The sequence below is a fragment of the Sceloporus undulatus genome, chromosome 4 (genome assembly GCF_019175285.1).
Source record: "Sceloporus undulatus isolate JIND9_A2432 ecotype Alabama chromosome 4, SceUnd_v1.1, whole genome shotgun sequence".
Lineage (NCBI taxonomy): Eukaryota > Metazoa > Chordata > Lepidosauria > Squamata > Phrynosomatidae > Sceloporus > Sceloporus undulatus.
Window position 1 is genome coordinate 114984173 of NC_056525.1, and position 15593 is coordinate 114999765.

The window sequence follows — 15593 nt, forward strand, 5'->3', positions numbered from 1 at the left end:
CTAAGTTACAGAAATGAAAAATATAGCTCTTCTGTACCCAGTGGCCTCTTAAACAGATTTACAGCAAGGTGAATGGTACAATTATCCTGCATCAGTGTTGATCAGGCCAGTGTTGTCATGGTATGTGTCTGACAGGTTGTTTCTGTTCATCCAAGCCACTTTTAACATTAAAAGGACCGTGTTCAAATATTCTTTGTGAAGATGCAGTCTCAAAAAAGATCCAGTTTCCTAAATGTACCTCTTACCTCTACAGTTTATGCGTGCGGGGGGGGGGGGGGGCTGTAAACTGCCTTCCTTTAGCATGCACATATACAAAGAATCAGAATGCACAGGACTGAAAGCAAGTTTGGTAAAATGCCTACAGGTGGACCCCCCCCGGCTCACCCATTCAACATCTTTCTGCATTAACAATGTTGAGTACATCATCTCTATGCATCAAGGGCATTTCAAACATTTCTAATAAAAATACTAATCTCATACTTTGTGTTAGACCAAGTTTTCATTTTAGAGAAAGCACAGGAATCATATCTACCAATGATATATGCATTAACAAAGAAATCTATGAATGTCAAACAGATCCTTTGAGTTAGGAGCAAAAGGTATTGAACAAGAATCAATCCACTAAAAGTGACCTTCAAGTTCAATGGACTTGCATTAACATGTGATTGCAAGAAGACCTTTAAAATGGCATTCAGATAAAATATTCATGTTGGTTAAAATGCCAAAATACAAAAGTTTTCATTCAGAATGCTTACTTCCTTACAGACTTCTCTGATATGAAGGGATAAAAGAAATTACTCTCTGCAGAAGCAATTGGTATACAGTTCACAAATAAACAAATTATTTCACAAGAGGTCAAGAGCTATAGATTGGAAAACACAGGATAAAGACAGTACTGTTTTAAGCTTTGTCTAAGTGACATTTTATAGGATTTTAGCCTGTATAAAGTGATATTGTGAGATACTGATGTACTCTAGATGGAGTCTAATCCAGGATTTGAATGATACATTTGCACTTTTTCTTGGATTTTACTGCAATCAGCTTTCTTTCTTTTTAAAAGAAATTTCATCTATATAAATCAGTTTGCTAATCTGTACTGTGGAAAATAGCCAGGTTGCATGTGCTAACTTTTTGGCTTCTGTGCATGTTTCAAGGTCAGGAGCCACATAGCTGTTCCAGATTAAATGCAACGCTCTAAAAGTATATATTCAGCTAGTGCTCACAAGAAGTGTTTCTTCTTGAACTTCATCATGAATAGCGGGGGGGGGGGGGGGGTTAGATACTATAAAGACAAAAATGCATACATGAAGGCTTGCACACCCAAGTCCTATGGGTCATGATTTAAACCTGGATCCTCCTGATATAAACACTTAATTCTACAGTCCTTAGAATCCCTAGCAGAATTATTTAAGTCTCATTTGTTGACCATTCACATTATAGGTCCAGACTTTCGTTGGTTCATTATGCCAAGCAGGAGTAAAAAGGCTATAGATGCTATGGCAGTGAGGGAAAGCAGACAAAGTTGTGGCTGCTGTATTGACAAAAAGAGAAAGCTTCTAGTTCCAAGCAACCTATTTCACCAATGCCTAGCTTCCTCCCTTCAGAGCCAGGGTGCTCTGAGAGGCCAGCTTTAGAAGTCATCTGTGCCATGACTGTTCCACTGCTGTATGATTGGAAAAAGTGTTAAAGTGCAGTGAACCAACAGGATTTGGGCCATTATACTAAAGAAGAGTTTAGGAAACAGGTACTTCCTCCCCTGAGCCTCACCATTAGCACACACATTTTTTCCATTTCACTAGCCCATTTGGGCATCACAAATGAGAGTGAACTAGAAATATATTTTTATCCAATAGCGATACTGAAATGGAACAGCTGAACAGCTATGACAGAGGTTTTATGCTAAGCCAAAACTACTGGCTTAAATAAATCACAATATGCACACACTGTGTGTGGATACATGAATTCATCCTTCAATTCCTCACTCCCTGACTTGCACAGCCTTGCTGAGTTTTAATGCTATAAAGTTTCCTTTGACATGCCATGCCATGAAACAATCTTGATTCAAAATAAGGGTATATAAATCTAACAACTCACTAAAGCTACTTCTTGGCACAGTTTCCTTATGAGCCTCCTATGATTTCATCTTTCTCAGACCACCACCTATGTGTTTGTCTCCAGGTATGGTTGGCTAAATAGAGCTGCAGTTTAACAACTTATGAAGGACCATATATTTTCCTTCACTAACATATAGCCTTCCTTCCATCCCTGCCTCTACGTTCCCTGTCATCTAACTTCTTTATATGCTAGTCCTCTTGCCAGTGCTCAGCTTAATTTTGTTTGGAGTTTCAATCTAAACCAAACTGACAATATAACATTTCCTCACAGAAGCTGGACTACGAACACTTTGGTTTCTTGAGCAGCAGAACATTTCATGCTATGACCAGTCATCCTTAGTGTTAGAGAATTCATCATCCCAATCACAATACTATATAAATCAGTGGTCCCCAAACTTTGTCAGGCTACTTCCCTCTTTACTCTTGCATGATATTAATCTTGGTATTAGATCTACTATTGATGCAGCAGCCAGCTGTCCAGTGACATCTACCTCAGCTGTGCCCAGCTCATCACTGCCTCCTTCTTCGCCTCAGGCTCTCATGTGTGAATATAGCTGCAACAGTGTCCGAGGCCTGCTCCTCTCTCTCATCAATGCTGGGCTTACAGCAAAAAGAAAGCCAAATGCTCTCAGGTTGACAGAAGGCAAAGACTGGCATGGGCAAGAGGCTTCTCATGTCCTGCTCAACTAGCTGCTTGCTCACTGCTCCCTTTGAAACCAGTCACTTTGGGAACAGCAACCAAGAAGATACACACAAACATGGTTTTCTTCTGCTACCTCTTCACTTGGCCTGTCCAATGAAGGATAGCAGGAGCAGCAGTGCAGCTCCAACCTGCCAGTCAAGTTCCAGCAAAGCCCACAAAGCTTAAGCAGGATCTGAAATGTGAACTTTTTGCTGCTTTTTGCTGCTGCTTCTCCCCCATTACCACATACTAAAGGCAGCTGGTTCCACTTGTCTTTTTTGTTTGTCAATACTCGGACTAAAAGTCCCCCTGCCATCCACCTCTCCCTCACTGTCTCCTGAATCTTTCCACTATCCCCAGAGGGCCAGTACTGCCCACTTTGGGAATCACTGATACAGATAATATATTTTCAAATGCAAGGCGAAAAACTGTCTGAGAGTAAAAAGCTCACTTTTTGCAAAAATATCAACAGGTGATCCATCAGGAAGCAACCACGGCCAGCCCTTGAACTGCCAAGCAGGACCCTGCACAAACACTGCTACAACACGATCCCTAAAAGATAAAAAGGGAAAGAAGCACTGAATCCTTCATGTGCCATTCACAGTGTCATGAAGGTACATATATGTTATCTTCCTGAAAAACATTTTGCCCTTTGCGTCCACAATATTTTAAATACATTTCATAATAAGGCTGCTTTCTCCATCATACAGGGATAGTTATCTCCTCGAAGATCACAGAATCATAGAATTATAGAGTTGAAAGAGACCACAAGGGCCATCCAGTCCAACCCACTGCCATGCAGGAACTCTCAATCAAAGCATCCCTGACAGATGGCCATCCAGCCTCTGTTTAAAGACCTCCAAGGAAGATAGCCATGTTTTGAATAATGACTTAACATCTGTAACTATTTGGTTACTGGCCTAAAACATTAATAAAAATAAATAAATAATGAAGAATATGGCCTTCCTATAATTTCAATCTACGCTGAAGTAAGTGAAAAACCTGATTGGATAAAGCATCAGTAGGGTATAATGCTGGACTTTCATCTATGGATACAAAAAGAATAATCTAATGGAAATGGGAGTAAACATCCCCCTCCACATTACAGCCCTCTGCATGCCTTCAAAACCAGTTCTGGGAGACTGAGAAACCCTTCACAGCCTGTTTCTTGAGTGATGCAGAGAGCTACAGAAGGATGGAAGAAGGATATTCTGTTGGATTTCATTTTTGCTTTGAATGTGGTTATTGTTATTGTGATCCTTCAAGTCATTTCCAATTTATGGCAACACTAATACAAACCGCTACGCACTGATCTGGTTTTAAGATGCAAATTTTGAGACTTGGAATAGTGTGTTTATAAAGTATAAAATATAAAGCAGAAGGATCCATGTATTAGGGAAGAGTGTGAGAGTCATGGAGAGCTTCATTTCAGGCATAACACCAACACAATTATAAACAAGACATGATAATATAAACAGTGAATTGACTGATAATGAATCCTACATGAATGCTGGAAATGACTGATACAATCAGATGACTGATGTAATCTGCTGGCAGCCAACTGTATCCTGTGTTACATCACCTCTAAGAATCTGACTGGAGAAGAGAAAGATAGCTATATAAACAGGGTATAGTGACCATTTTTTATCTCACTGGACAAGCTGATCAGGCATGGAAAGATATAAAAAAGCTGCAAGGAAACAAAGAGGAAGTGACTGAGCATCTACCACCTACACAGTTGTGGTTATTAGGCAGCCCAAACTGATAGTGTTGTTTTGGTTGTTAACTACTGATCATGTTCATAAGAGGAGAATCTCTGCTCTCAACCAGCCTACACTAAATAGAGATACTATTTATATATTTGTTGTTGTTATGTGCCTTCAAGTCATTTCCAACTTATGGAGACCTTAAGGTGAGCTTATCATGATATTTTCTTGGCAAATTTCTTCAGAGGGAGTTTGCCATTGCCATCCTCTGAGGCTGAGAGTGTGGCTTCCCTAAGGTCACCCAGTGGGTTTCATGGGCAAGCCAGGATTCAAATCCTGGTCTCCTGAGTGTCCAGTGCTCAAACTATTACATCACACTGACTCTAATTTTTTTATATATATATTCCCATTGTGATTGCAATGGATGCCATAATCAATCCATTAAGATATCTAGCATATGCTGCTAGATATACCAGTGCCCAAGGATATTAAGCCCTTGAGTGTCTGTGTGTCAACAGATGCATGTTTAGAAAGATGGGATTGTACAGATGGGATTGTACAGTGAGCCCACATCATATGTGGCTTCCAGCTGTAAAGACTTCTCCCATGCCCTGGAAGAAGTAATGGGACACGTGCCCGTGGCACATGTCACGGGAACAAGCCCCATTAATTCTAATGGGGCTTAAATTTATGTGCTTTTTCCCTTATGTGGCTGGGTCCGGAATGGATCCCCTGTGTAAGGGAATATGTAATATTGGTCAAGGTGGTAATGTTCCTCCATGTGCTAATTACAGAGAAACCTGCCAAAGAGATGCAAATGGTATAAAGATTCAATCCCTATGAAAGTGTATAATTTTACCTGCCACATAGGATGCCTTATGTGGAATATGACATAATGAAAGAAATGTTCTTAGACACTGACATGTCTATGTTTCACCCTAAGGGGCGTGAAAGCCTGAGACTAAGAGAGAGCCTGTTAATTCTCTCCTATAAACATTCCAATATTTCATTATTTAAGAATGCTTAAATAGAGAGTTGATGCTAACTCTGCCTGTCTGGATTTTACTGCTGGTCACACCATGGACACCCAGGAGACGAGAAAGTGATAAAAGGGACAGATACAGATTAGATGACAAACAGCAAGAAACCATTGATCCTTCAGGAACTATGTCTGTTTCACCAACATAGTTTTTTCTTGGCAAGATTTGTTCAGAGATCATTTTCTATTGTCTAGCTCTGAGGTTGAGAGATTTTGATTTGCCCAGTGGGTTTCCATGCTCACGCAGGGATTAGAACCCAGGTCTCCAAGCATCCTAGTCCAACACTGTACTACACCACACTGGCTCTGGCATAAACATAAAATAGTATAAAGAAAGCAAACAAATATGACTATTAGTTTTTTCTACTTTTTTCATTTATCTCATGCATACATTTTATGGCATAAACATAATATAAACAAACAAACATGCATGCACAATGTAAGTGAAAAATAATAATTTGTGGGTGGCAAAAATGGTTATGGACCTCTAACCTTTGTGCTTCCCTAATGTATATTTCCAAATTTATTTTGTACAGTGGATCCCCCCACGTAAGGAAAAAATGCCTATGCTCGAGCCTCATAGGAAATAGTGGCGCGCCACTGTTTCCCTCCCCAAGTGGCTTACGCGTGCACTGGAAGCCATGGAAAATGCATCCACGCATGGCACTGGCGCACTGTAATTTGAAAAAAAGGAAAACAATGTCCTTCCTGATAATAATCAGAATAGAACTGCGCCAATATCCTATGTTCACTGTCCCCTTGAGTTTCTGTATTCCCAGAGGGCCACACAGTATTGAAGATTAAAGTATATATATTTATTAATGTAACAAGAAATTGAGAACTAATTCTGAATGTCATGGTATAGTGGTTTGAGCATTGGACTATGACTCTGGAGATCAGGTTTTGAATCCCAGCCTGGCCATGTAAACCCACTGGGTGACCCTGGTTAAGTAACACTATCTCAGCCTTAGAGAATGGAAATGACAAACTCCATCTGAAGAAACTTGTTAAGAAAACCTCATGATAGGCTCGTCTTATGATTACCATAAGTTGGAAATGACTTATTTTCTATTTCCATAACTGAGAAATGACTTATGACTTGGCAATGGCAAACTGTATCTGAAGAAGCTTGCCAAGAAAACGCCATGTCTTACGATTTCCATAAGTCAGAAATGACCAGAAAGCACACAAGAACAACAAGAACAACAACAAATATATGTAGATATATTGATTTCACACTTTGGTTAAAACCAACCAAGCCCCTCCCCTTACCAATCTTGCGGCATAAGTTTTAGAGGCTGATCAACCACACGATATGGTACTGTAACACTGACTGTAGTTCCACCAGGCTGCATTTGGTCTTTCCTTCTTTGTATTAAGGTCTCATTTTCTCGCTGACAGCCTTGCTTTTTCTTCTCATCAGATGGCACAAACCTTAAAGATATAAATGGCAAGAGAATTAATAGACTGGTACTAATTGATTTTGTACAGTCAAGGTAAAAACAGGCATTACACAGCCTAGAGATTAATCAGAAATTGGCAGTGAAGCATTGAACAATAAACCTTAAAGCTGCTTCTAAACTGATCAAAACAATTTCACAAAATCCCTAGACCACTACAAAAGAAGACAAGTATATCATTTAAATGGATATTTACATCAAAAACAATGTTACTGGAAATAAATTCCAGATGAGTAGGTGTATTAATCTGTTTTAGCACAAGCAATGAAGAATCCTATAGTACAATACCTTACAGACTAACAAATTTATTAGTGCATTAGCTATTATAGGCCAAAACTAAATGTGGGGGGCGGGGAGGCATTCTAGCCTCAAAAAGCTTATGTCACAATAACTCTCTCAGATGCCACAAGATTCTGTTTTTACTTGAGAAGGAAGACTTGAAAGTCTTGCAGAAATTACATGTTTTAAGAATCTAATCCTAGCAATTACTTAGCTATAAATTCTGAGGATGGGCTGTATTAACTGTTGTAAATCTCCTAGCAAAGAAGAAATCACAGCCTCTGCACAAACACTGATATATATTCAATAGCATACATAGCTGTCAAACAAAAGGACAAATAGCAATCATCATCCACTGTTTGTGAGTTCACAGCATGTTAAAGTTTATAGAGTTTCAAACTGGGGGAAGGACTGCATTATAGCTGTTTACCACGGCAAGGAAGATAAAATTCCTAAACAGGAAATAATCTGGATTAGAGAAATCCAGACAGCAAGATTTTATTGACTAGGGTGTACATCGATGTTACAGTACTAAGTCATTAGGATCATCTAAGTATGTTGAAACAAAAAGGGGTAGACAGGCCAAATGCCTAATATATATATTAACAATGTAAGCAAAGAAATATGCACAGCATATTTAGACAACGCTTTTATTGAATTCCTTGCTTTAATCAATAATATCTTGTTGGGAATGGTCAGTAGTAATACAATTACCAGCCATTAAGTTCCTTTCTCAGACAGTGATCAACATGTACTTCCCTTTAACCCACATCCTACCAGAAAGAGCCTTTTAGTATCCCAGAGACACTTGTTTCCCAGTGTTCACACAGAATTAGACCTACAAATAAGCATTTTAGCAGATCTTAACAATGCCTCTGAGTTCCAGCCTCCTGCATGTATCATTATTACCACTGATAGGGGGGTGGGTAGAAACCACATCTGGGGGGAAATTCTCTAAATCTATAGCATTTGTCACAGGAGTACTTTTTTGTCCTGTACAGAATTTAGTAGTTAAAACATGATGCAGAGAAGCTCACTCACAAAGGGGAAATACAATCTACTCGTGATAAGAGATGGGAGGGGAGCAAGTACACACCTGCCTGATTCTGTTCAGGAAGGACTAAACAGAGATACTGATCACATGCGAGACCAGGATAGATGGACCTGGAACAGCTGTCCACAGAGAATTCACCACACAGCACTCAAAGATGCAATTCGATAATGTTATTGTTGTGTACCTTCAAATTGTTTCCAACTTATGACAACACTAAAAAAAACTAATATGGGGGTTTCTTGGCAAGATTTCTTCAGAAAGGTTTTGCCACTGGCATCTTCTGAGGTTGAAAGAGGGTGACTTGAGGCTAAAAGAGTGTGGTATCTAATTCCATAATATCTGCCGGCTTTACCAACCATTCTTCAGTTGCATGTTTGTCTTTAACTTTCCATTTCTGTGCAAACAAAATTCTTGCTGCTGTTATTTTTTTCTAATTTGTAATGCATCTGCCTAAAACAGTGGCACTATTTTTTCTAAGCAAGTCATTCTTGTCTCTTTTACTTTGATATGAAATACAGTGGACCTTTCCCATCCATGGGGGTTCCATCAACCAAGGGATTATGAAAATGACAGTGGCTCAACAAGGCTGCCTGAAACACAGCAGGGAGGGGGGGGATGGCCAGCCTGTGTTGAAGGGTCAATATGAAATCTGGCACCATTCCTCCCTGATTTCAGACTAAGCCAAAATGTGAGTGCCAAGGCAGGCTTTTTATAGAGTCTTGAGACACTTGGGTGGATTTTCCAGGAATCCCTGAAACAATGGGATTCCCACCTGGTTGATTGTTTGTAACTCCAGAGTTACAAAAGGAATATTTTTGGTTGATGGCGGTGACATTGACTTACTCAAGTAGTAATAGCATCAGGACAACCCCAGGGAATTTGGGATAGGATCAGGTGTGGGAAAGTACAGTGGAGTCTAGCAGAAAGAGTGGCTTAATGCTTTAGGCTGACAAAACTTTGCCTGTGATCTTTAAGAGGAAATGCGCACAACAGGGGGTGGGATGCAGCAATATTCACAGCCATAAAGTTGCCCTTTTAAGGTACATGCTTATGGCCTCTCTGTAACTGCTATTATAACAAAATATTTGTACCCCAAAATAATGCAGGGGTATGCAGAGTGCACTAACATTAGCAATATGCATGTAGATGCATCTACATGTCCATGTGGACATACCACCACTGAATAATGAGGCGTGGTGATCCATGGCATTCAATTGGTAGATCACCAGCCCACTGACATGAAGGCTCCACTGTATGTCTGAAAAAGCTGACACCAATAATAAAAGATGAATGACCTGCCATTTTAAAAGAAGCTCCTCTTCTGGACTTGTAAAAAATAATGCTACCAATGCATTAATCAGGTGATTGTACCATGATCTCTCATATTTTCCCCTTCCTTATAGTGCAATTGGTTTTGATTTCTTCCTCCTTTCTCTTATTATCACTGTGTACTGTAGCCACTATGCTTATAGCAGAACTACCAACATTTACTTTTTAGCAGTGCCTCAGAAGCAGAAATGCATTTAGTTCTTCCAATGGTATACATCCAAGATTTTAGTCAGAAATCAGCTTTTAAGCCTCGGTTAAACTATCTCTGGCTTGTGCTGTCCAGCAAGGTATCTGCATTGGAATGGATGGAATTAGATGAATCCAAAGTCCATTTTCTAAGCACAAGTAACACATGACTAATATTACCTCTGTGTTGTGTTAAAAACATAATTATATATTTAAGCAGTGTAAAATACAGGACTACATGGATATTTATGATGAAAAAGAAGCTTATGCATTTATAGAAAAGTTCTTCTTTAACACTTTAACACTTAATTGAAGGAAACTGACAGCAAAAGAAAAAAAGGGGGGAGGCAATTTCTGAGACTACGACAAAGGCACAGCTTGGATTATCATCCTTATTCTGTCCTACATCTTACAGCAATAGAAGTTCTAGCAATCCATGCAAAAGCCTCTTACAGCTGGAAAAAAAAGAGATGAGAACAGCTGCTACAACTGACCTAAGTCACCCAATGGAACTTTTGTTGCTTTTAGAGAATCATTTCCCTGTTCTTTTAATCCATTCTGGGTCCACTAGATTGTAAAATATATGAACTAAAGGAAACTACAAAATAAATAAGCAAATAAAGATGGAAATAAAAATGGAGCATACTAACAAATAACAACAAGTGAGGTGTTTTACCGCTAAAGGTTTGTGACCATGAAAAGCATTTCTTTGTAGTAGGCGAAGTCAGTGTCTTTCAGTACACTACCATGACTGGCACGCTGTGGATATAGTTTTCATTCTTTAATCTTTATGCTTTATAAACCCAACTGATAATGGAAATCTTGCATTCCATTTAAATTATTATGTAGGTCCAACATTTGTTATAAATGTTATAAAGCACACAGATTAAAGAATGAAAACTACTTCCACTGAGTGCCTGTCATGGCAGTGTACTGACAGATACTGACTTCTACTACAAAGAAATGCTTCTCATGGTCACAAATCTTTAGTGGCAAAACACTGCACTTGTTGGACAAGAAAGAGATAGAACTATCAGAACTAAACAATCAGTGCAGCCTCCTGAGGCCTATAAAAGCAGTGCAGGAAGAAGATCAAGACTTCAAACATAAAATGTGCTAATGGTTGATACATTCATTTTCCAGTTACCAAAGTCAAGGACAGATTTCTTCTTAGGCTGGCAATTAAGACTTCTAAAAATGTGCCTTAAATACAATATATAATATAATAAATGCCTATTTCCTAAGGCAGAACCCACCAAAACATGTATATGATTGGCCAGCAGCTGCTATAAGCTACAAAGTGATATTGAACAGGAGTAATTTGCCCTGAAGAATGAATGGAGCTTAAACCTTTCCCTACTTGCTGTGTGTCCCCTGAAATGTGGTCCCTACACTTCTTCCAACTGAAATGCCAAACCCATGGTTGTGGCAAAAACAGACACCTGGAATTGCAGCTAAAAGAAAAGCTACAAAGGTACTTGTTAAGTTCATTTCATGTGAGTCTGTTAGACTTGCATGCTTGCAGGTCTTACAGAATGTAAAGGTGTTCGTGTAGTTAAAAAAAAGTCACCATGGCGGGTTACAAACCGCCACTTGGGACGTCCTCAGGACGTCCCAGTTTAAAAAAGAGGCATCTCTTCCAGATGCCCCTATTCCTGTTACGGACTCTGTCCGTAACAAATGGCGGCGGCCGTTCCATACGGCCGCCGCCATCTTGACGTAATGGACGCTGTGTGTCTGCACGTCGCGCAGCGCTAATGACGTTGCGAGTGCGCCATTGGCACCTCGCAGCATCATGAGCGCACCGCCAGGAGAAGCTCCATTTTGGAGCTTCTTTTTTGCTCCATAAGGGAGCCGCGCGGTTCGGCTGCGGCGGCTCCCTCACGGAGCAAACAGCAGCGCCGGGAGATCGCCTCAAAGCGGCGGTTTGTAACGCCTCCCCATGTCTCAGAAATGAGTTCATAGTGAATTATCAGAGTATCTGAGACATTTTTTACATTAAGGTACAACCTCTCCCCAGAAAATTTTATGATGGAGCAATCAAGATTTCCACTGGCCAGTCTCTACCACCCACTTATCTCAAAAACCATACCAGATGCATAGAATGGAAATACCAAAATATGTGCAACACTAAAGTACACAAAACATTTTAGTTTAGAAAAAAATGACGGAGGACAACATTTAGGACTCTTGGAATTGGGATGGGGGAAATGGTGCAGTTGTGATGGGAGAGATAGGGAGAACGATTAAATCATAATGAACTGTTTGAAGAAAAAAGATATATTTCTGTCTCTTTCATTACTGTGCAAAACTCTAGGAAAGTGTCAGATAGCAGATTCATGATAGCTGAAAAACTAGTGCTTCATAAAACACAAGTAATTATGGGATCCGTTATGGTGATGGTCATGTGCTTAAAAAGGTCATTAAGCAAATTAATGGCAGATAGATCTAAGGATTTAAGAACTGTCTAGCTAAGATTAATGGAGAAAGATAATTGCTTCACGTCCTTTCTTGTAGGATTCCTATAAGCATCTGGCTAGTGACTGTGGAAAATCAGGGTGCTGAACTAGTTGTAATATTTAATTTGAAGACATGTGACTTTGAATATTGCTTCCAAACTACATGTAACTGGTTCTGTGGCTCTGAAAGTAGCCTGAATATTCAAAAATGCCTTCAAGTGATTTAAATTAATTCTATGGTCAAGCCATTACCTCAGTGAGAAATCCTCACTTGGAAGTGAGGACTCAGGTCAGTGTCAGGGGAGGGCAACGGCAAACTCTGAACAAATCTCACCAGCAAAAACCCATGATAATCCCATGATAAATCTTGCCAAGAAAATTCCATTGCCTTAGGGTCACGTAAGTCAGAAATGACTTCAAGGCACACAAAACACATGCACACACCAAAAGGATTCCATTGTTATAGCCGAAAAGTAGCAGTTCAAGTATCTCAACTATAACGTAATTAGTGCTGGCTTTCAGTATAGGGATTTTCTCGACAAAGTACCATGAAAGCGCTGTACTAACCCCCAGTTTTAACAATGCAAGGTATATACTGTTGTTATTATGTGCCTTCACACTGACTTCAACTTACAAGAACTGCATCACAGGGTTTTCTTGGCAAGATTTACTCAGAAGTAAATCTGAGATTTACCACTGTCTTTCCCTTAGGCTGAAAGGATGTAACTTGTTCAAGATAACCAAGTGGATTTCCATGGTTGAGCAGAAACTTGAACCCTGGTCTCACAAAGTCTTAGTCCAGCATCTAAACCACTATATCATGCTGACTGTTAAACATTGTGCACCATTAGCTGGCACATAATCGACACTTTATCTCAACTCCCTGAAATAATCTGTCAGATATATCACAAAGAATAACAACATTTTAAGAAAACTGGTTAGGAAAATATTCATAGTGAACTTTAAAAAACAGGGTAGGACTTTAAAATGGAAGCAAACTATAATAAATATGTTTAAAAAGTAAAGCCCCTTTTCCAGGTTTGAGTGCATTGCTCATATCTGTATACTAACTTAATTGATACACAACATGTTTTTCTACAACAATCACTGTTTTTTGTTGTTCTGCCAAGTAATCTACACTTCGGTTACCAGTTTTCATCTACAAAATCAAATTACAGTCACAAAATGCAGGCACTGCTTGCAGAATGAATTACCACTTCACATCTGAAGATACTCTTTTATGAAATATATTTTATTCAGCTACTTACTTCAGATCCTGCAGAAGATCTTTTGCATTAAGCATAGTTATTAAAGAGGTGGTAGCTGCTGGAATAATTATTATGGGTGTTCGAGAACCTGTAGAGAGAGAATTAAAAAAAAACATTTTACTAGCAGATACAATTAAAACAAAATATATTTATCATCATTATTCTTTTCCCTGGTGCCCCCTTCCTCCCTTTGACAGACAGACAGACAGACAGACAGACAGACCCCTATGAAAGATCTAAAACTAATTGTAACTCTATACTTATGATACACTACTTCTGGTTATAAAAGAGACAATTAAGTTAGGAACAACTCACCTTTTTTCTGGTTCGGAGGTGGTCTTGCTTGGGAGACTGAGAGAGAAAACCAAAATAACTGGTTTAGCAAATGAATTTGTTTGTCTATGAAATTGCTTAACTCTTTCTAGAATAAATTCACACAATAAACAAATCTAGAGTAATAATATCAGTTCAGTTCCAACTTTCATACTGGCTAAGAAACAAATGATAAACCAGGAAGCCACCAGAAAACAAACAAAAACCTAGCTGGCCTTGCACATTGTTATCCTCCAAATTTCAAAGAGATAATGCTGTTGTTTTTGATGTTGTTTTATTATTGTAAGCACTACAAGAAGATCAAGGATACAAAGCACTTACATAGCCAGTGCATTCACCATACATAGAAATTAATATAGCAAGAGCAATAGCATTTGCATTTCTATGCCACTTGATAGTGAACTCAGTACTCTCTAAACTGTTTACAGTCTGTAATCCAATTGCACCCAACAAACTAAGTATTCTTTTTATGACCTATGAAAGGATGGAAGGCTGAGCCAACCTTGTTGGCTGCAGTAGCAGCATTTAACCACTGCACCGCCAGAAAGCCCACTGCCCTATGAATTAAGGGCTTCAATTTACCCAGGAGTAGTTACATTGAAATACAACGAAACTGTTAGCACAGATTAGTTGCAGCCCTCAGACAGAAGGCCCACAGGTAATGTGTGGCTTTGCCTCCTCACATTCTTCTTGCCTAGGAATCTAGAAATCATCTTATTAATCAACTGTGCTCACATAGGTCTGTAAGAAGTTTTCTCCCACTTATCTTTGCAAGCAACACTGCTTTCTGCAATATCCAGTTAGCTTTTGATTACAAATATTCCCCATCCCAATGAGGCCCCAGCCCACAAGAGGAGACCAGCTCCAATAGTCACCAATGCAGTATGCCTTGAGATGAATATGATGCAAGAATGAAAGCATGAAGCAACAGAAACAAATCATTCATCCATGTTTCAGGGCTGTGAGGACTTCTGGACCATGAAAGCAACATCTTATGTTGCTCCAAGCTGCAGGGAAACTGTTCACTAATGCCAACATGTTTTAAGAAACTACGTAATTATGTAAGGTACTTATATTACTGAGTACTTATAGGACTGCAGATGAAGTTGGTATCAACTTCAAATGACACAATGTGACACTCTTCTGACAACAGTATCTATTATGACACAGTATCGTTTTTAAAAATTTAAACAGTGCCACCAGTGATCATGATTGTCAGTGGAGTTTACACTATATTTATACAATAAATAATACTAAAAAATTAAACCACTTTCCTAGGTAAATTCTGAGAGAATGCTTTGTGGCACTTTGCTTATTTCTTTATACTCTGCAATATGGAAGGTCAGCCATGATATGGGCCAGCTTTTGTACTGATGAAAGCCTGTATAGGCCTTTCAGTTAATGTGTGTGAAATCGCATCTGGCAGTGTGACCCCATGTGTGACGATTTATCCAGATGTATTTCTGCTCTTGCTATTTCTACCCTTTTCGTATCATTGCCTGTCAGCTCCAAACACATTCTTATTCTCAACAGCCCTGGTGAGATAAATATGACAGGCAGTATGACCTTTCTAAGCACAGGCACACTGCCACAGAGATAACAGAACCAGTAAAGAATTCCAATACCATGCAACTCTAAATACATTAACAGTCTATCTTCAAAGATCTTTTAGATAAATCTGATT

General features: G+C 39.2%; 1 protein-coding gene across 1 annotated transcript in view; it reads right to left on the minus strand.

Moving 5' to 3' along the window:
• CDC73 (cell division cycle 73) overlaps positions 1–15593 on the minus strand; it is a 140519-nt gene that overhangs the window by 4228 nt on the left and 120698 nt on the right. The window contains exons 12-15 of the mRNA XM_042464342.1: positions 13892–13927; positions 13577–13664; positions 6814–6975; positions 3248–3348 (exon numbers count right to left, since the gene is read on the minus strand). Coding sequence (XP_042320276.1) covers positions 3248–3348; positions 6814–6975; positions 13577–13664; positions 13892–13927 — 387 coding nt within the window. The remainder of the gene's footprint in view (positions 1–3247; positions 3349–6813; positions 6976–13576; positions 13665–13891; positions 13928–15593) is intronic.